The sequence below is a fragment of the Pithys albifrons genome, chromosome 2 (genome assembly GCF_047495875.1).
Source record: "Pithys albifrons albifrons isolate INPA30051 chromosome 2, PitAlb_v1, whole genome shotgun sequence".
Lineage (NCBI taxonomy): Eukaryota > Metazoa > Chordata > Aves > Passeriformes > Thamnophilidae > Pithys > Pithys albifrons.
Genome location: NC_092459.1, coordinates 34,950,168 through 34,972,505, shown reverse-complemented (window position 1 = coordinate 34,972,505; position 22,338 = coordinate 34,950,168). Strand labels below are relative to the sequence as shown.

Here is a 22,338-nt window from a genome sequence, read left to right as displayed (position 1 = left end):
GCCGCTCCAGCGAGGCGGAGCTGCCTCCCGCCCGGAGAATCCCGCTCCTCCCGGCCCCGCCTGGAGTGCTGGGGACAATCCTGCTCCTCCATCCGGCCCCGCGCGGAGGTGCCGCACCGCCGGGAAACACGGACCTCCCATGGCCAGCAGCAGCCTTCTGCATTCCCCTGTATTTTACACGCTGCAGTAAAGCTTCCTCCGGGGAAAGGAAAGACGTAGGATAAAATGGACCCGGCACTCAGCGGGTTTCTATTAAATAAAATGTGTTTATGGGTTCTTGAAATCACAGAATGGTCAGGGTTGGAAGGGACCTCTGGAGATGATCCAAGGAGGGGCACCTGGAGCGGGCGGGGTCTGGATGTCCCCAGTGGGAGACTCCACGACCTCCCTGGGCAGCCTGTACAGACCTGGAATAACACTGAAATACCAGAGTGTTGATAAGAATTGTAACTTAAAAGCTTCAAAGTGAATGATGGTAAAAATACAGAGAAAAATACACAGAAAGTATTTAATAAGGCAGCAAGAGGGGTTTTTTCTTTTTTATTCATTTTTTTTTAAAGCTGCAGCTGGAAATCGCATTCATATTTTTACTAATAAATCTAATCATTGGTGCCAGCTCATCATTTAAAAACAGGGAGGAGCAGCACATCTGGCTGCTACTGATTAGTTTATTTTCCCAAAAGATAAAACCAGTTAGGGAAAAACAATTTAGCAAAGTCCTTTGTTAGCGCTCCCCTTCTGCTCCTTCTTATTTTAATAATGCTTTGTGGATTTGTCCCAGTTGTGTAATTTCTAAAAGTGAAGCCAGATACCTTGGAAACAACTAAACAAAAAGGGAATGCTACCTTGCACAATGCCCCAGAAAAATCAGTCGGCAGCTTGAATCTTCGAGCTTCATTGTCACAAGTTTGTGTGACAATGACCCAGGAAACCACAATGCACCACACTGCACACAAGAAAAGAGGCTTAGAAACCTTAGCACACCTAAGCAATCACATTTGTGCACCTGGACATTTTGTAGATAACAACTTGTGAAGTTCTTTGTTGCTGTGAAAAGAATCTCTGTGTTGAAGATCCCCTAGTTCCATTTGAGAAGATGTTTCATCTCAAAGCTCAAACGATGCCGGTTATCACAAACAGAAATACTGACTGCAGTTGCATTAATCAGACCTGGAACATATTTCCCTGACACAATGACACAAAGCTAAAAACCTTTCCCTTTTGTGCTTTAGTGTTTCAAACACAACAAAACAGCTTTCAAAAAGCTTTGCATGTGCTCACCAGCACGCGGTTTTAGCCAACAAATACATTAATTACTAGAGATCCAAAGGGCTGTCAAGAGCCATCCAAGACAGATCCCCTTTTTTATTTCACAGAAACAAGTGCTTTCATATTTTTTATTTCACAGACTATTCTGAGTTGGAAGGGACCCCCAAGGATCATCAAGTCCAACTCTTAAGTCAATGGCCCACATAGGGGATTGAACCCCTGACCTTGGTATTATTGCAACCAAGTTTTAACCAACTGAGCTAATCTCAGTGGTTTTTCAACCTCCCTGTCTTGGGCTGCACAAATGGGCAGGCCCAAAGACCCAGACTGGTTTTATTTTGCTTGTTTTATCTTCCTGACAACTGTGCTCTTAGGCTGGAGCTGTGACATTTGGGTGACTCCCTTGGAATAAGTTTAATTTCACTCAATGACAGTGTTTCAACAAGCAAAACTTGGATTTAAACTTCAAGAAAATCCCAGACCATACAATACACATTTAAATGTTAGTTCAGGTGAAAATCCTTGGGAACATCTTGATTAAAAACAGCTGTTTGAAATCTCTGTGCTTCAGGTTTATCATTTCTCTCTCTTAAGGCCAGTCAGCAGCCACAACAGATAAGATAAATGAAGCAAGACAAATGCTCCTGGAATCAACAGACACAGCAAAATCTTTAGTATCTTAATGCAAATATATTCAGGGATTTTTATATACACATTCAATATGTGTCTTCAGGTTTCTCACCTCCACTTAGGTTTCATCTACTGCTCTTGTTAAGTCTACCTTGACCATATGAGTAGTAGGAGAGGATCCTCCTCGGAGACCTTTCAAGAAAATCTGTGGTTTGGGTACATTGCTTGAGTTGTCACGCTTAGTCTGGGTGCTGACAGCTTTTGGCAAGTACACTTGGGTGAAGTTCTCTCTTTTCATATGGCTGAGATCAGTCTGCATGGAGTGAGTTAAATTGCGACGCAAATTGGCCTAAAGGCAGAAAAAGAATCAGATTAAGCAAATTTTTGTTTGGACATTTAGCATTAGTACATACTTAGGTGTGTTTCTGTGTTCTACATCTATGGGCTTCACACACCTGGAACATGGCCCACTTTATCCTACTGTCAGTACACATTTGCGACTGTGATTTGGTAACTCCTGAACTAACAAGATGTGTGAACAGCACTGTATGTAGACCACACAATTTTAAGTGAGTCTCTTAATTTCCTATTTTCCATTGGCCATTGTCCTGTAAGTTTTGTTAAGTGCTGAAGCCTTTGTTTTATTAGAATGAAGTGTTTTTATGCCGAGCTCTTCCAGTCTTTGTCTGGTTTCTACCAAACTGGTGAGGTTTATGGGTTGGTGTCACAAAGCGTCAGATAAAAGTGAAAAAATGCCTTCTTTCATAACATTGCTTAGTAACCCCTTGACAAGGTGCAAAAGTTAGGTAATTTACAATTAAAGCTCTGTTTCATCACAGAAATTGCTGTAGATACAATCACAAAACTACTTCTCACAAACTGTTAATATTACAAAGCCAGCACTTGAAACAAAAGGATCCTTATTCCACTGAGGTTTCCATGTCAGCAATGATACAAAACACTGTAAATCGTGTGACACAATATTTTCATTGAAATATTCAACATACAATCTCATGCCATGGGATTCATGTGAGAAAGTCCCTGGCGTCCAGTCCAGTCAGCAGAGACTGGAGTCAGTAGAAGCTGGAGAGTGATAAAGTTGGCCAGATTTGGTGTTTGTATCAGTGCAAGTCAAAATATTCTCCAGATTTCACTAGAGAGGTGAAACTGAAGGTGGAACTGAAGGTGAAACACCTCTATGTAGGCACATTCTGGTACCTTAATCTACAACTGAATCTCCGGCACAGTTATCAAGGAAAATACAGAAAGGAACAATAAGAAACTTACAGAAGAGATGACAAGTGAAGAAAGACAATACATTGTCCTTTTGTTTCTGAAGGTTTTAATGACAACTAAGATAAGAGTGGGCATGAGGTACTGGTTCTCTGCTAAGTTCATCCCTCTTGAAAACTGAATGTATGCTATTGTAAGGAGCGGTGCTTGCATGGAGAAACAAATGTGAGGTGAAAATTTTGCTTCTAACAGCAAATAGGTGCTCTAACAAAGTAACAGTTTAACATTTCATAGCACTACAAGTTTTCTGGCTAAGTAGGAACAGGAAAAAAACTCAAAAGCATCTGAGTTTATCCTCTAATAAAACCAGCTCCCTGTACAGTGCTCCCCTAAAGTACCAAATTCACTGATGCAATGTAAGCTATTTCTGTTATTTTAGCATTTTGATTCCAAACGTTTTATCACCTCCATATTACAAATTGCCATAGACAAAACACTTTTGCAGGCATCTGGGAGTTTTTATTTTAACTCCACATCACTAATCCCTGGCATAGACAGCTGAGGCTAAAAACACCCTTAGTACTTTAAAGTACTTTCCCTAAAGAGGTCAAACTAATGAGCTACAAATTTGCTTGTGAATGGTCTTCGTGATCTGCTATTGGAAAACATCCACTTCTGCTTATGCTAAAGAGAAACCACTGACCACATCTTACATTTATTTATGTACTTTTGTCCTGTACTGAAGGAAAGGAGGTTTTTTTGCTTAGCCTCCTGGAAACCTAATTGGCTTCTTTATATATCTCAGAAAAAAACTATTTCTTAGAATCCTTTATAAGCCAGTCAACACTGGCAACACTCTTCAGTCCACAGTTTTAGTTTCCTTCTATAATGTTAGAGATTTCTTGGCAAAAAACCCAAAAAGCCAAACAAACAAAGAAAAAAACACAACAGAAAGAAAATAGGCCACCTAGCAGACCAGAGGCCTTCATAGTGCATCTGTTCACAGAAAAAAGATATTGAGCCAGTTGTAACAAAGTGTATGTCTTTGAGTAAAAGATTGGATTTAAGTTGCAAAAGACAAAAGTTTAGAATAATTTATTCTCATCTTTCTTATAGAACAATAAAAATCTGGTAATAACAATACAAACCAATTTTATAGCTTTTCTTCTCAGCTCCCATTCATTCCATTCATAGGATCTCACAATAGTTGGAGGCAAGATATGAGTATCAGTCTGAGTACTACTGTCACATTTTGCAATTGGTTTCATCAGACATTTGTCTGCAATTCTGGCCTGGATGAAAAAAAAAAACGACCAAAACCAAGCAAGGCATTAATGAGAAGAATACAGACATCTAAGAGAAATAGTATACGGATATGATACATTTTAAAAGCAAATAGAGACCTGCAAATCACAAGTGGATAATGATTTTTACATTCAAGAATATTTTTGTTTCCCTTGCCCCTGCTAAAAAAGAAGAAACCATTAAGTATTTGATGGATTTAATTTCTGACAGAAAACCCTTTAGGCAGAGGCCATAGCTGAGACTCCCACATCCTGAGCAAGTGAATAATCACTGGATCTTGGTAAAAAGGTGTCCAATCACCACCACCACAACTAGTATTTTATGATGCAGGCACTTCAGTTTGTCTTTATGAATGGACTAAATATCACAAATCATAATTGGGAGATGTGCTTACATCTCTGCTAGAGCCAGGTTATAAACTATACCTTTCACAGTAAGGGCCAGTTCAAGACTTCAGTTTCCACTGCTAGGGACCTGAAATTCACAGTGGATCACAGATAATGTCTCTGAATCCAAATCAAGTCTTTGGATTTCACATAGTAGCATTGTCACATTTATTATTAACGAGTCCCCCTCTATTTTGTAATATATTCCATAACTCCTGTCCTCAGATATCACTACCCCCTCATCCAGCACACACGGATGGACTGCTAAGCTAAAACTCCAGTTAATATGGTATCTGACTTATCTTCTTTTGCATTTTTTTACTGTTCCTTTAAGCTACTTCTGCAAAAATGAGGAAAAGAAACATCAGACATAGGACCTTCCTAAGCTATGAACTAACTGGCTTTCATTGCTGTCGCAATCCTTTGGGTCTACATATTCTCCTATGAAGAGATAAGGTGAGAATGACATGGAGTGAAAATGTTTCTTCAACCCTGAAGACCTGGAAAAGATGGATCTTCAGACATTCTGTATGATATTACTTCTTTCCTTGAGAGGGTATCATTCTGTTCCCTTTATGTTCTAGAAAGGACAGACCAACCAGTGACCCAACAGCTGTTTAGCAAAAGGCACGGGCAGTGTGTACCTGTGCATGTGGAAGAAGGTATTCAAACTGATGATGGAGCTCAAGCAATTGAATTAGCTCTGCGTATTCTTTTGCTTTTTCTACATTCAACTGAATGAATTTATCTGGATCTTGAGCAAAGGTGTATGCAGCTTCTTTTGAACTGAAAACATAACATTTCCCCTTGTGCTTCAAAATTCCAAGTGCAGGATTTCCTTAAAGAGAGAAGAAAACCAGCCCAAAATAAACCCCACCAAATAAAATAATGAGCAGCATGATATCCAATACAAAAGACACTTTTAATGAAGATTCTGTGTTTCCCTCAAGTCAGCTTCACTTCTTTCTTTTTTTCTGAGATCAGAATAAAACCCTGAAAGAAAGGTTTTAAAATATTTTTTAGGTCAGCATAACTGCTTTTGATCAGTTTAGATCTGGCATGCCCTAGTGCATGTCTCAGAAAAATGAGAGATAAAATATCTGTTGCAAAGGCATAAGAAACCAGTCTATACCCACACGTTTCCCCTATAATCTCCAGAAAACATCTGACTGTAAATCAGCAGTGCATCTATATCAAAGGGAAATTAACTGAAGAAGCAGATAAAGCAGCTGAGAAGCTGAACAATAAATTAACAGAGAAAATGAAGTGTCAATAAAGGCCAAATAACTTATACAGGAGAACAGAAATTGAGTTCAGGGATAGTGGCAGGCTCTGTGTCGGATATCATTGCCCAGGAAAGACCTGGAATCATTACAGACAGTGTCTTGAAAATACTAAATGACACTACCCAGTGGCAGTCTGAAAAGCAAAAAGGATGTCAGGAATTATTAGGATGCAAAAAGAGGAGGAGAAGAAAATCAGCATTATGACAACCTGTACACTGCACTTGTAACAATACATTTTGTTCTGACATAACAGAAAAAATGAAAGGGAGCTGGGAGTGATCAGAGGCTAGCAATAGCTTTCACAGATGGAGAGGTTAAAAAAAGGGGCCTCCTCAACATTAAAAAGAAACAACTGAGAAGAAATATTATGATATGGAGTTATAAAAGGATGAATTGTGTGCAATATAAAATTACTATTTCCTAATTTTCCTAATAGAAGGACTATGAGGTCTTGATGCAATTATCAAGCCAGAGCTTAAAACTATCTCAAAAAAGGTATCTTTTCATAGCATATATAAATTGTGGGACTCTTGACAATAAGAATATGCCATGAAAAACTCTAGATGGATTCAAAAACCAATTAGATAAATGAAAAACCTGTATGAAGGATTATTCAGCAGAAGGTTACAGGCTCAACATTTATCTGAGGAAATCCCATAACCACTGACTGCCAGAACAAGGAAGGATATAATTAAGGAAGGACCATTCCTACTTAATTTCTCATAATCTTTAAGTGTTCATGACTGTCCTCATCCAGTAATCAGATACAGGGCTAGAGAGACCTTCAGTCCAGCTCAGGACAGTTGTTCTCATATGCAATATAAATAAGTGTAAGCAATTTATATTGCTGTTAAAATCTCTATTCTTTATACTGATAAATAATGGCAATATTTTCCTCTCAACCTCCTGTAGGCTTAAAAAATCTCTAGATAGATAGGTTCTGTAAAGGATAGGGAGACAGAAAACATGGACTGAGGGAGCTGAAATAAGGCATGCTTTCAAGACAAATGAGCTTAGAAGAGACACAAAAATTTCCTACGATCAGTTGGCTTAATCAGGTGTACTTTTGCATTATTTTCAGAGAAGATTTTTAGTACTTTATAATGACTACTTAAAAATACATATAATGTAGCCATGAATGGGTGTGTTTGCAACACAGGATACACAAAACAGAAGGATTAACCATTTTCCTGTGCCTGTTTTACAGCACAGTAACAACAGTAAACAAACTTGTATTCAGCTGCAGTGTAAGTTACACCGATGCAAATACGACAGGAAGAAACATTTATCCATCCCATCTTGTTAGTGCCTCTACTTGTTCATGCCTCTTTCTCTTGAAGCCCTCCTACCTTCTATTTAGGATAGTTTATTTGTGTATTTTAAAAAGAAAAATACTTAACAGGAGAAATAAGTTATCTGGGGTGCAAATTACAGATGTGGATAGACAGCCTTGACATAAGAGAATGCATTCAGAACACCTTTACATTTCCCTAGTACTAGTATACATAAATAGTATGGAAAATGTCTAATTACAAGGCATACCTGGTAGGGTGAGCCCTTTCACACCAATTGCATGTGCACAGAAACTGCGGTACTGGATTGCCAATTGATTAAAATTATCAGTAGTCTCTGGAAAAAGCCATTCTTGGTTCTTGAAATCAGAAACAGTCACTCTGGTTCCTAAGAAATTATTTAACAAAGGAAGGATTTCAGTATCTAACATCAGGTGTTTAAGATATAATAATGTTACAGGATGACCTGCAGTGCCAAGATCTCCAAATTCAAGCTTTAGTCCTGTCTTTAAAGAGAACCTACTCAAAAAATCGATCTTATGAGAGCCTTCTTTAGTAGTGTTAGTTTTCTTTAGAAACAGCAGAAACAACAGGAAGGTAATATCTTATTCTTCTGTTTTGTTTCCACCCATCCATGCATTACAAATTCCCTGGTGTAAAACTTGGTTCCTAGGGATACCACCTCACAAACAAACATTTCCAGTAACCAAAGCCCCGTTAAATTAGCTTTTATCCACTCCATTCCAGAAGTTCTGAAAGGTATAAAAAGGCATAAATAAACTCAAGAAATTAATTTTTTTAAAAAAGTATAAATAGTCTCTGATAATTTTGACATTTTTGTAAGGTATGTTTGTATCTAGTAGCTGTATTTTAATTTTATACACAAAAACAAAATCCCAAGTTACACTACATAAAAAATAAATCTACACACTACCAGGCTTATATTAACTTACTCTGCAAATTCTGAATATTAAAAAATCAATAGGTAGCACCTTCTGTAAAGAAAATTCAAACCACAAAATCTTGGACAATGAAAGAAAACAAAAATATTGACTTTCTGTACCCATGGTTTCTTTTATCCTTTCCTCGTCACTTTTCACAGTCACTCCTTCCAGAAGAGATGTTAGCACTGCCTCAGGAAAAAGCTGTGACTGGATTTCCAAGAACTGCTTCAGACTGTTAGTCATATTTGTAAGGAAGCTTAGCAGTAGCATTTCATCCTGAAAGCTGGTCCAGAGTTTAGAAAGTTCAAGAAACAGAGGCTAGAACATAAAAAAATGACCTGAAATTCAGATTTGTTTTATGTCTGCAGTGTAACCCAAGTGCAGTGCACAGCAATCTCTGCTATGAACAAAGCAGGGCTGAGCTCCAAGGCCTTCAGCAACCAGAAATTTCAGGGAAACTCCCAGACATTTTAAGAGGAGCTTCCATCAGATATGCCCAAAGCATATCCAAAGTACATCCAGCATGTCAACGCCAGGCCAGGAAGGTACTTTTCTACATTTTACTCCAAAGACTTTCCCAAATATGTAACTCTGAGACCATGCTTGGAATTGAGCACTTCACTGGCCATACAGTTATATACTGGAAATAAGGTGCAGAGGAACAAGGACCAGAAGAAATACACCTGATTAATTACCAAATGAGGTAAGACTATAGTAGAGGTACAAACTGTCAGGTTTTGCTATTTTGTCTGCCCTGTTTCCAGAGTGACTTGGTACCACAGCCCTCTGGCCATCCTGTGTGTCAAATTAAAGAGACCTCTTCAGAGTGGCAGAGGACTCAGGGCAAAGCTGCTAGTCCCAGAAGTGACGCCAACATATCTTCCTTCCTTCTTCCTCCATAGCAGACTTTATTTTGCATTCTAATAATTAGCTCAGAATGATGAAAAATAATCTATGCACAAATTGAATGCTGGTTCAGCAGCTAACCACACGGAATTAAAATAATAAACATATCACACAAAATAATGGGCTGTTCCATGAAAAACAGATTAAATGAAGCTGGTTTCTGATGTATTTCACTTCCATTTCCTTTACACCATCCCAGCATAATAATCCCAGGTTTTCACAGAGTCATCAAGAACCCTTCTTCATAATACCCGTAGTTCATATCACTTATTCCCTCTTCCCCCAACACCTCCCTCCCATATCCTGTAGCTCCCAGCCATGATGAAACAGTACAGAATGACAGCTGTGCAGAGGTACCTTCCCTGGCTGCCCACTGGCCAGAAAACACACAAACCATTCCAGACTTGATCTTAAGAGGGCTGTAATTGTGTCTCTTTAGTTGCTCTGTTTTCTACAAAACTTGCAGAAAATTACATATTTTGAGAACTTTGGACTCTGAGAAATGTGACTGAAACTTGCCAACAGGTTCAGAAGCTATTGCAAGGGAAAAAGAGACCAAAATCTCCATCACAGAAATCCACTTTCTTTAGAAAAATTTTATCAGTGAGTCATACTGTAATTACAGGGATTGCTATCCGAAGAGATTTTAAAAGAATCACACACTTGAAGGGCTGTTTTTTATAATCATTATGTTCTTACAGCTTCTGCAAGGAATAGGAAAGAATATTTACACACACACAAAAGGATAGTATCTCTGTAAACATAAAAATACTGACAAATAACTCAAGAGCTCCCCTTTTTACTTTGCTTTTTTCTTACCTTGAGATCGTCTGTTAGTTTAGATGCCCCTTCAAAAATCACAGATACTATTATAACAGAGAGAAAATAATGTAGCCTTTTTCTTAACACAAATTATTAAAAAATACCAGCAAAGTATTTTTTAATAATTTTTTTTTTATAATTAAGAAAAAAAAGGGTCTTCCATTCATGTAATACTTACAAAAACTTCTTTAGTATCTATGGAAATCTTATCCTGCACTGTGTTTTTCAACTGCATCATTGTTACTGCAAGCTGAACATTCAATGATTCAACTTCTTGAGCGCTGGTAATTGCATCAGACTGGAAAGAGAACTTACCTCAGGTAAGGAGTATAAAACTCAAAAGATCAAGTATTTAGTAATAAGTATTTGCTTGAATCTCTTCATGCACCTATTTTCAGACAACTGTTTTAAGGAATGAAATGCACCCTAGCTTTCCACAAAACACATTTTTCCTTAAAAGTTCAGGTATAAAACCAAGCACTTCACTCAAACATATACTAATAATTTTTATAAATTCTCTTTCACAATGAAGAGAATTTAAAAAATATTTTTCAGTACTTTGTAATACAGAGGAAAGACTAATAAACCCCTGCAGTTTCTCAAAAGACAAATGTAAAGCTTTTCATTAACAAAACAAGAATTTAAATTATATGTCTTTAAGACTTCTGATGATTCCCTAAATTTTGGGGGTGATTGCATACTAAAACTAACATGATTTATAGATTGATCAAGGAGATTTTTTTTCTCTCATACCTTTTGGGGCAGAGTATCAATACACAAACTAGAATCATAGAATCAACTGGATTGGAAGAGACCTCTGAGATCATCAAGTCCAACCCTTGACCCAACCCCACTATGATTACTAGATCACGGCACTCAGTGCCACATCCAGTCTCTTAAAAACCTCCAGGGATGGTGAATCCACCACCTCTCTGGGCAGCCCATTCCAATGCCTGATTACTCTCTCTGGAAAGAATTTCTTTCTGATATCCAACTTAAACCTCCCCTAGAAGAGCTTAAGTCTGTGCCTTCTTGTTCTACTGCTGGTTGCCTTAGAGAAGAGACCAACCCCCACCTGGATAGAACTTCCCTTCAGGTAGTTCTAGACAGTGATGAGGTCACCCCTGAGCCTCCTCTTCTCCAGGTTAAACAACCCCAGCTCTCTCAGCCTCTCCCCATAGGACTTGTGCTCCAGTCCCTTCACCAGCCTCATTGCTCTTCACTGGACCTGCTCCAGCACCTCAATATCTGTCCTGAACTGAGGGGCCCAGAACTGAACACAGTACTCAAGGTGTGACCTCACCAACGCAGAGTACAGGGGAAAGATCACTTCCCTCATCCTGCTGGCCACACTGTTCTTGATACAGGCCAGGATGCCACTGGCCTTCTTGGCCACCTGGGCACACTGTTGGATCATGTTCAGCCTCCTGTTAATAGAGGTGGTTAATGGAGTTAAATCCAGCTGATGGCTGGGTCAGCATTTGGGCCAGCCCTGTTTACTATCTTTCGATCTGGATGAAGGGATCAAATGCACCCTCAGTATGTTTGCAGATGACATCCAGTTGGGTAGGAGTGTTGATCTGCTGGAGGGTAGGATGGCCCTGCAGAGATATCTGGATAGGCTGCATCAAAAGGCTGAGGCCAATGGTATGAGTCTCAACAAGGTGAAGTGCTGAGTCCTACACTTGGGTCCAAACAACCATGTGCAGCACTACAGGCCTGGAGAAGAGTGGTTGGAAAGCTGCCCAGTGGAAAAGGTCCTGGGGGTACTGGTCAGCAGCAGCTGATCATGAGCCAGCAGTGTGTCCAGGTGGCCAAGAAGACCAATGGCATCCTGGCCTGTATCAGAAACTGTGTGGGCAGCAGGAAAAGGAAATGATAGTTCCCTTGGCACTGGTGAGGCTGCCCCTTGAATCCTGTGTACAGTTCTGGGCCTCTCACTGCAAGAAAGTCATTGAGGTGCTGGAGTGTGTCCAGAGAAGGGCAAACATGCTTGTGAAGGATCTGGAGCCCAAGTCTTATGAGGAGCAGCTGAGGGAGCTGGGGATGTTTAGCCTGGAGAAAAGGAAGCTCAGACAGGACCTTAGCACTCTCTACATGTACCTGAAAGGAGGTTGTAGCCAGGTGGGGGTCAGTCTCCTCTCCTGTAGTAATAAGTGACAGGATGAGAGGAAATGTCCTCATGTTGGACCACTGGAGGTTTAGGTTGGATATTAGGAAAAATTTCTGCCCAGAAAGGGTTGTCAAGCACTGGAACAGGCTGCCCAGGGAAGCAGTTGGGTCCCCATCCTGGAAGGTATTGAAAAGATGTGTAGATGTCACACTTAAAGACACAGTTAAATGGTGGACTTGGCCGTACCAGCTTAATGGTTGGACTAGATAATTTTAAATGTATTTTTTGACCTAAACCATCTATGGTTCTGTGATTCTTTACCTAGAGATACATTTCATTTCATTTATTTCTGGATCATTTTTCTGATATTTCTCTCCTGTACAAGTAGGTTACTTGAATACATTCGAACAGCAATAACACCCCACAGGACATCACATGATGGTATCTTACCAAAAGGATGCAAAGGAAGGCCTCATACTGTCTCACATGGAATAGTGCTTCTTTTAATTTAAAAGAACTAAGCTGCATATATCTGTGAGGGTCTTCCTGCATGGATTCCAACAGAGCTGTGTACTTGTAGGCTAGCATGTGGCAAGTATTGAGACCTTCATCGACAGTCTGTGTAGCTGATGGAATGGCTTCATTCAGAATGGCTGGCACTATTCATATGGGATAAATAAGAGATATGTATAAAAAGAATTAATGAAATCATTATCAAGAGGTTAAAGTGTAGTATTTGGACATAGTAGCCTTCCAACAAAATTTTGATTTCTCAGTTTTGTCCTATTCATGCATTTCTAAATAGTTGCATACCAGATTCAACCACTGTATCTTACTAGTCAGGTCATTTCAAATATGTAGAATTACAAGTGTGGAAATATCACAGTCAAGTCAAGGAGTGTGAAAAAATTGCTTTATAGTAGAGCCATTCTGTTGCTACAACTGACATGGGTTTCCTGACAGACTTCAGATAATCTACACAATTTTCAATTCTCAGTTTCCTAACTTGAAAAAATACTAATAACAATAACAGGCCCTCCATTTCCTGCACATTTTGAGATCTAGCAATGTTCTGAGCCTAAGATTAGTATTGAAAAGGGAAGATAGATTCTACATGAAAAATTATGCCTATGTAGTTGTTAAAATTCACTGTTAGCACTTAAAAAACTCACAGATTCCTACAAATGGCACAGGTCAATAAAACACGTTTTAGCTGATATATAATATATGATAAGTAATTTTTTTCTTCACTATTTCATTATTGACATCAGACAATCATTACACTGAATGTTTTGATATGTTTTGTTATTTAAGCAGGCACCTATGCAAGGAAATAGGATAAGAAGGCCTAGCTACATTTTTTAAGTGTGGCTCCTTGTTGTGTGCTGAACTTCTGATGACAGCACTATCCGTGAGCAGCACAGCAGTAATAAGGTTTCAGGTATGTCTACTCAAAACCCCATGAGCAAAAAAAGGCTGGATTTAACAAAGCTAGAAGTGGAAGCAAATTTGCAAAGGTGTAACAAGCAGTTTAACCACAGGTGAAGAGAGCTTAGCACTTGGCCGATTTACTTTCCTGGATGTAGGGTAAAAAGCCAAAGCAGAGCCCTAACCCAGCAAGATTGCTGCCAACACTGAAATTAAGGCTTTAGCAGTCTAACTGTTGTCCTTGGTCATAAAGACATCCATTTAACCTCCTAACCTAAGAGCATTCATGCTGTGTTTTTTCCATCTATTCAAAAGTGATATGTAAGCAGGTCACTGCAAAGAAGTCCATCTTACAATGACCTAAGAAATGTAACAGGATCAACAATCACATTATTTATATTAATCAATTACAAACCCCACAGATATTACAGTGAGATTCTGTGATTCCATGAGAAAGACCACAATATGTTGTGAATCATGCCTTTTGTATAACCACAGCAGCTGAAGGTTCCCTCAAAGTGTAACCCAGGCCCAGTAAATCTAAAACAGAGAGTGCCACAACACAGAAAGGTGACATTTGTGGGAAAGCATATATTATAAAAACAGGACACCAGCAATGTGTCACTTTGCATGTGAGAACAAAAAAGCAGCAAAATTTAGACAGTTGTTTACTTCTTTCTTTGATACAGTAGGTATATTTTTTCTCCCTACTTAAAATAATACCATCTAGCTCAGCAAGTGCTTTGCTTTCCCATAAGGCATAATTTTGTTATCAGGAGAGGTACATGCTTTAGTCTTTATTCCAGAAACTTGGATATCTTAAAATAAAGAGTTTTCCCCTAAAATTCGGTTGCAGACCTTTCTTACAAAGAAGTCTCCATACTGAGCTGCAATACTACATGGATACTCACATAATATTTCCACTGACCCGCCATTTATTTGATTAATTGTAAACTCAACAGAAATAATGTAGCTCATGGGGGAAAAGAGAAAGTAAAAGAACATCAAAGTCTTGCCCTACCATGAATACAGCTTTTGAAAAATTGCAGGATGGCCATTGACATATTTTGCTTATTAAAGCAGCAGAAAGATTCAAAAAGCAAAATACTTTCAAGACCATTAATTACCAGAATACAGATAATGGCCCAGCAACTTCCATCAGTTCTCATCACACATACTCAGCAGAAATTTGTAAATGGATTGACAGTGTCCTTTCAAGACTGTAATTAACTGCTTTAAAAGGCAAATATTACATAATTAATTCACTTAATGGCAAAGGATCTGGAAGCAACTTAACATGAGGTAAATTAGGTGCTTGAAGTTAATACATCTAATCTTTACACATCAATCACATATGGCTCCCTCTTAGCTAAAATGTAGTAGTCTATATGGAACCAAATAATCAGTAGTAAAAATGTACTTTTTCTTCAGGTTTACAGGCCCTGATTCAAAGCTGTTTATCTAATGAGATGGGATATTGGTAAACCAGTTCCAATGAAGAAGGTCAGAAAGAAAATATTGGGAATACACAGCCCAAAAGCAGTTGTCTACTTACAGTCATCAATGCTCCTTCCTCCATTCCCACACTCCTTGTTGTACAACCGAATTCCTGTGACTAGCATGGCAAGATTTTTCAGCTGTTGTTCTTTGTCCTTCTTACTGAGTGAGATGAAAGTAGTAATCTCTGTCTGGGGGAATACACTCTGCAAGGCAGCTACAACCATCACAAAGGGGGAGAAAAACCTCAGTATGAGGTAACAGAAAAGAAAATCATTAAATAAGCAAAATACTGTCTCCCAAACAACTGCAGAAAGTAGGAAATTTACACTTCAAGGCTGAGCAGTGAGAGTTTGGGTACTAAGCATTCACCCCAGTTTACCACATTTGTATCTAAAGATCAGCACAGAGAAGGTGGAATTTTATCTTTCAGTAAGAAAAGCCCGTTTTCACAGCTGGAAGTTTACTGACCTGTTACCTCCCTGACAGCCTCAATATCTGCTGGGGATCCCAGGCCAGATCTCAGCAGCACATAGGTAACAATATTTTGATACACCTCCATTTCTTCTTGCACATGAGGACAACTATTTGTGATATCTCTGACCATGGGAGCCAATTTTCCTTCCAGAACACACTGCTGCTCATGGAGTAATTCAGCTAGGAGAGAAGGACACTTAGACAGTGCTATCTAAATTCTTTGGAATTTGGCTATACAGAGGGTGCAATTCAGATCCACAGTCAGAGCACCAGTTTAAGGATATCTGAAGCACAGGGAGATGGAAGAGATATTCATAGTACCATAGTTAGAAATAAAACCAGTAGCATTAAATATTAACATAATTAGCATGATTAACATCAGTCACTAGAGAAGAACTATGTGAGCCAAATTAAGTCTCTGGCACTCTGGATTCCTCTGACTGCAACAGAATCGAACACACACACATGCACACATTGCATACACACCTGAAGTTACATGATGAAATTTGAACACTGCTCAGGATATCAGAAACCAACTGCACTTACTGAGCTTACAGAGTCCAGAAGACTTAAGAGCAGTTTCCTAGTGCTACTAATTTTTGCCTTTAATCTGTACTAACAAGAAAACATGATCTTCCCACAGAGAAATACGGGGCTTTTTAATGTCTACTCTTGTTCTGTGTCTTCTGTTTCCCAGCCAGCCTTTACTGTTCCATTGAGATCTGAAATTACATTTACAGCAGAGGCATTTTCCCCATCTCATTTTTCTTACACATTCCCACTCTCAAACTGTATGAAATTACCACTGATGAGACCAAAACATACTTGGTTAAGATGGTAACTGTTCAGGATTTCTCACATCTCTCAGTTAGAAACATTGACTCAGTTTTCTTTCAGATACATGAGTGGAGTTCTGAGTACTTTCAGACACAAGGCTGCAGTGCAAGCTTTTCTTGCTGAAGGAAGCTAACCATTACACCTGAAAGCATAATTGTTCTCAAGCAATTTAATATATTACATTCAGGAAATCTCTCAGACAGGATGAGAAGAGTGTACTCTCAAATCTAATGTACATTTTTTCCCTACTGTATCCATACTGAAACATCATATTCCTATGCAGTATGTTTCTCCTGGGATTTTTATTTTGCTTTACTGCCAGTAGTCATTCTACAAGAATCATTATTAGCCCTACAGAGAGCATTATTAAATTCCAAACTCAGCATCACCTTCTGTGAAAACATATTCAAAATTACCTCGATTTGCATAGTTCATATCAAAGTAAACTTGCATCTTAATTGTGCTCAGGGATGGATTTGTTGTGTCAAGCAGTCTGGTAACACAGAGCTACAAAGAGAGTCAGAGAAGTGAGTTCTTTCTCATCTCTAGGGAAATGTCTGAACTGACACAGACTGTGCTACAGGTTTCACAACACTTGTAGTGCCTTCTTGCTACCATTCTCTCTCTCTAAGGCATGTATCAGTATAAGGCATTTATTTACATGAGGAAACGCACAGTCCAGTCTTTAGCTACAGAACCATGAAAATAAAGTAGCACTAAAATTTTGATAGTATTCATGTCATTTTAGTAACAGGAACAGGCAGCAAATAATGTTCTTATACAGCATGGAGGTGCTCCTAAGTACGGATTCAACATCATGTCAGAATTACCTGGATAAGATTTTGCATATCTTTTTCTGTAAGGATTTGTTCCATATTAAAGTCATTTCTTGGATCTAAAACAACAGCTTTCACCTAGAGATTGCCAAAAGAAAGATATTAATTTACATCTCAAAATATCCTCTTTGCAACTAACCTTCTATTTTCTGAAAAATCTCAGAAGCATTCAATATTTCTTTACCATTCTTTTTCACCACTTCAATCTTTGATAATGAAACAAACTTCACTTCATGTGTTGCCAGTTTCAACCTCAGTTCTCATGCATAAGTGAAAAAAAATATTAGTGAGACAAACTGACAAATATTTAAATACAGTCGCTTAAAAATTACCTGGGAAAATATTTTTCTAAGTAACCTTTTATAAAAATCCATCATAGTTGTTTATAAGGTTCTCACTTATGTTATATGCAACAGCGTCAACATTTAGCATTTGGGTAAAAAATCCATAGTTTTTCTGCATGCAGGAAAGTATGTCCATGTTTGCAACTGGTGTTCATGCTGGGTGTCTTGCCAGTCACTTGTATGGAACTTTACTCCTTAAAATTTCCCTGCTTAATTAATACTGCTTTTGAACCCAATGTATTTTCTAAAGCCACAGTGTCACCTTTAGGGGAAAAAATGGCAGATTAACAGTCCTATTTTGAACACTTTACATTAATATACAAGTTTTATCAAGAGCTGATTATCAATAAAAAAGCTCCAGACACAGCTTTGCAGGTACATTCAGACTACATTCTGCAGCACTGCTGTGTCTCCAAAGAGATGCCAAAGTGTCTATCTAATATTTTCAGGATGCTTATTCTTGTCTACCAAGGGCAACACTGAGACTGATTAAACTACATTTTCAGTTTAAGAGGGATCCAAGCCCATTCCTTCAAATATTCAGCCCATTTATACTATCTGGCTCTGCCTAAGCAGAGAAACAAACAGAATAATCCTTCACAATAGAGGGAAGAGATAAATGTCAAATGCTGCAATAAACATTCACCAAGTGTCATGCCTTTTTGTTCATTTATGAGAGTGGGTGGAAACGTTATTAAAACTTGGGAACACTTATCTTTTTCACTTTAGAAAGAAAACAGTGGTTTATCTGCCTGTAGAAGAAAACTAAGAAAGAGCTCTGAGCATTTCCAAGACTCAGGATCAGCAGCCTTCTTGGGGCTTTACATTCACATAGATGGCATTTCAGAGGAATAAAATACCTTTTCAGGTGTTCAGGACCCTATACTGAAAATTTCTCAATGCAGACAATTGGACACAGAGATATCCCAAGGCTCCTGTCACTGCTGAAAGCCTCAGCTGCCGCCACCCCCGACCGCGTCACTCGCTCCTACCATGAACGCCACCAGGGTTTCGGAGAGGGCTTGTCCCTGCGCAGCGCACTCCAGGCCGACCTTGCGGATTATTCCCTTGAGGACACTGTCGCTCAGCTCGCCGGACATGCTGGGCAAGCACAGGCGGGGTTACATGTACTGCAGCACCTGCCCTGGCCCCGAACCCCCCGGTCCCGCTGTGCCCGAGCCCGGCCGGTGGCGAACGGGCAGCGGCCCCCAACGCGGCCCCGGGCGTTGCCATGGACACGCCGCCGCATCCCGCCTGCCGGGACAGCCTGGGAGGGCGGGTGCGGGTGTGTGTCCATGGACAGCTCCAAGAGAAACACCTGCTTATACGGAATAGCTAGGTTAGTGTGCATGCAAAACATACATGCCTGCATATATGCCAAACACGTGTCTGTAGAGGCCTAGGAACGTATGTGTATGTATGGCCAAACTTCGCGAACGAAGATTTGGGCAGGGCTCTCCCCACGTGGGTGTGCCCTCCCAGCCTGCACAGTGGATGTTTTAGGTGAGGCACAGCGTGCGCAGAACTGGCCCCACTGTTTCAGTCCTGAGGTCCATCTGCCACGGCCGAGCGAGCTTGGACAGGGACAGTGAAGTCCTCGGGACTGTCACAGCACCCGGTACTGACCGGGGCTGATCCTGCTGAGCATCTGAAATCTGACAGGATGGGATGGCAGGGAGGCATTGAACTGCCAGGGTACGGTCCCCACTGAGACTCGAACTCAGGACCTTGGGATTCGGAGTCCGGAGTGCTCTCCTTTAAACCACGGGACCGTCCTAGGAATGTATATACATAAACATCTAGGTGCACAAAAACACCTAAAAAACTGCATGTGGATTCCTGCAGCTATGGCTGTGAGTAGGTATGCATAAATATACGTGCATATGCATGTATAAAGATACATATATACCGTGCATAGGTGTATGTACCTCAATATCACAGAATCATTAGGGTTGGAAGGGACCTCCAGAGATCATCCAGTCCAGCCCTCCTGCCAAGGCATGGTCACCTGGAGTGGGTTACACAGGAACTCATCCAGGGGGAATTTGAATGTCTCCAAAGAGGGAGACTCCACTGGGCAGCCTGTTCCAGTGTTCTGTAAGATCAAAAGGAACAGTGTATGCAGAGATAACAGCTGACAAACACACCAGTTTTCCACTGATTTAATTTTTATCCCTTTAAGCGGTCAGACAGAGAGAACTCGCTGAGAATCACGATGAGATGAAGATTATAATTTTTTTTTCCACTGTGACCTCAGACAAATCACTCATCAGTAAAACCAAGATGATACTACGCTACCTGGCAAGTAGCTGCAGAATTATATCCATGTTGTCAGCGTGTATACAAAGGTATAGTGCAAGGAGGCTACGCTTTGGGATGGTCTGTGGAACAGGCATCAAAATAATCCTGCAAAAGGACATTGTGAAATCTCAGTTTTCATTCTAGTAGCACAGCTTATGAGGCTTCTTAACATGTCTTCTGTATTCACATTTTAAAAGTCAATACCCTTAAGCTCAGTAATTATAGCAAGACTTTCATCAAGAGAATAAAAATCTATAGGACTTCTTTTTTTCACAAATTGCAGGATGAGAAGCTTTCAGTTCCCTTCCTGGAGCAGAAGTGTGTTGCTGTTAGTGAGCTTAGGATCCCTCAGATTTCCCTCTGTGTTTCCTGATAAATCACTCACGAACCAGCTCTTCTGAACCTGCAGGTAAGGAGGAGCAAGAGGAAAAGAAGAATATAGTTCTGGGGATTAAAGGAGTTTCTCTGTGCGAGGTTTCTCTCTATAAAAGCAAATTTCATAAGTCAATGATAAAACTTGGTGTGCAAAGCAGTGATGGTAACACTTCCTTCTGAAAAAATTATCATCTAAAAGTGGACAATTTTACTGAGTTGAACCAAACACTATGTGCAGTAGAGATAGAGGTGGAATCTGCAGCTGTAGAAAGTCAGTTCTCATCCTATAACAGTCCAAGGCAATTGCTGACAAATTCACAGGCTTAGAACACAAATAATTTCCTAAAGAGCAGGAAATTATAGGTAGGATTTGTCGAGGTTTTTAGCATGCATGCAGAGCCTGTATAATTGTGCAATTTTGTCTTGACAATTTAAAGACTTTTTAAAGACAGTTTACAGACTACTTCAACATATGTCTGTGTCTACATTTGCAATTAGCACAATCTCTGCAAAGCATTTAGTGCTGAGAACCAGACAGTCACACCATACCTACTTTAGCAGTTGTTACTTCAGACTAGTTTTAGTCTGGTCCCAGCAGCTGGGATCAGCTTGTGTCTGAAGTGCATTAGAGGCACTTCCAGGGTCCTCCTTCACGTTTAATTTCACCCAAAACAGTCACATGCTTAAAGCCTGCTCTACTACGCAAGGCAATGCACAGCAGGTAAGGACTAAGTAGAGTCTCTCTATAAATATGTGCCCAATCCCAAATTAAAAGGAGACACACCCTAATATCTCTCTTCCCCCCATCTGGGTTACCAATATTCACAGTCATATTGTCTGCTTGACTATTTCCTGGAGGAAAAATAAGATATAAGAACAACTTACGTCAATTGAAATAACTGACATGTGTTGAAAAATCCAGTTTTGCTATTGTCAGTAGAATGTCTGCATGCCAAAGAGCACTTAATTCCGAAGACAAAATATTGGGAATAAATATGAATGACTATATCACAGTGTTACTGCATTTTTCTTTAGCAAAAGTTTACATTACATAGAGCTTCTGAAAAGCCACCAATGCCAGTACACATTCGTAAATCCCAGTAGGAGACATCCAACGGCCTACGTGCTTGCAGGCTGCAAAGAAAGAACAATGTATTTGCAGGTTAGTTTACTGAGAATTTAATTTTTTATTGTTTTAAGCATTTCAGTAGCATTACCTTGTATTTCAGATAGCACTAGAATCCAAAAATTATGAACTGCCAGCAGTGTTCTTATGAGGGAGGGAGGAAGAGAGGGAGGCAGGCAAGCAAGCAAGGGAAGGAAGGAAAGGGAAGGCAGGGAAGGCAGGAAGGCAGGAAGGCAGGAAGGCAGGCAGGAAGGAAGGCAGGAAGGAAGGCAGGAAGGAAGGAAGGAAGGAAGGAAGGAAGGAAGGAAGGAAGGAAGGAAGGAAGGAAGGAAGGAAGGAAGGAAGGAAGGAAGGAAGGAAGGAAGGAAGGAAGGAAGGAAGGAAGGAAGGAAGGAAGGAAGGAAGGAAGGAAGGAAGGAAGGAAGGAAGGAAGGAAGGGAGGGAGGGAAGGAAGGGAAGGAAGGAAGGAAGGGCAGCCAATTATTTATTTTCTAGAGAAAAACATAATTTCAAGGAAGGTTTGCAGTATATATTAAACCACAAAAAATAATTTAACTTATTTGTAACCTACTGAAGACTTCAGGTTGCAGAACACTATTTCGTAATCAAAGCAGTTGTGGATTTCTCTCCTAGAATCAATATAAAATTTTAAATAGCTCTTGGAATGGAAGCCTGGTACCTGAAAGACAGATAAACTCTTCCCCCTGGCGGTGTGTCTAAGCCATTGACTGACAGTGAGACAGTAAAACGATTCCTGGGTTTGTAATTTAAGGATTTTCCATATTAGTTTGAAGAGTCATTAGAAAAAACACAGTTGTTTGTAAATTTCTGTGAAGTTTGACACCAGAGTGCTTTCTTCATGGGAAGGCATATCAGCTATTTGATGAGTTTGCTATTACACTAGATTGGCTACCTCATTTAGGAAGTCACC

General features: G+C 39.7%; 1 protein-coding gene and 1 long non-coding RNA gene across 5 annotated transcripts; both read right to left on the bottom strand.

Moving 5' to 3' along the window:
* Positions 1 to 421: 421 nt before the first annotated feature.
* On the bottom strand, positions 422 to 19,558 carry CFAP206 (cilia and flagella associated protein 206). Of its 4 annotated transcripts, XM_071548718.1 has the most exons (13): positions 19,534 to 19,558; positions 18,598 to 18,706; positions 17,256 to 17,339; positions 16,842 to 16,932; positions 15,583 to 15,768; positions 15,170 to 15,328; positions 12,637 to 12,845; positions 10,252 to 10,371; positions 8,465 to 8,663; positions 7,652 to 7,789; positions 5,468 to 5,661; positions 4,281 to 4,424; positions 422 to 2,248 (listed from the first exon to the last, which is right to left on the bottom strand). In XM_071548718.1, exons 2-13 carry the CDS (start codon positions 18,703 to 18,705, stop codon positions 2,018 to 2,020), a joined length of 1,863 nt encoding a protein of 620 aa, XP_071404819.1. In that variant the 5' UTR covers position 18,706; positions 19,534 to 19,558; the 3' UTR covers positions 422 to 2,017. The 4 variants fall into 4 exon arrangements, with proteins under 4 accessions (XP_071404819.1, XP_071404820.1, XP_071404821.1 ...); XM_071548719.1 differs by lacking the exons at positions 15,583 to 15,768; positions 19,534 to 19,558 and having other exon boundaries at positions 18,598 to 18,871; XM_071548720.1 differs by lacking the exons at positions 18,598 to 18,706; positions 19,534 to 19,558 and having other exon boundaries at positions 16,135 to 18,483.
* On the bottom strand, positions 19,559 to 21,454 carry LOC139668766 (uncharacterized). The gene is made up of 3 exons (XR_011697122.1): positions 21,167 to 21,454; positions 19,904 to 20,309; positions 19,559 to 19,700 (listed from the first exon to the last, which is right to left on the bottom strand). It is a non-coding gene; the product is annotated as an uncharacterized lncRNA (long non-coding RNA).
* Between the last annotated feature and the right edge of the window lie 884 nt (positions 21,455 to 22,338).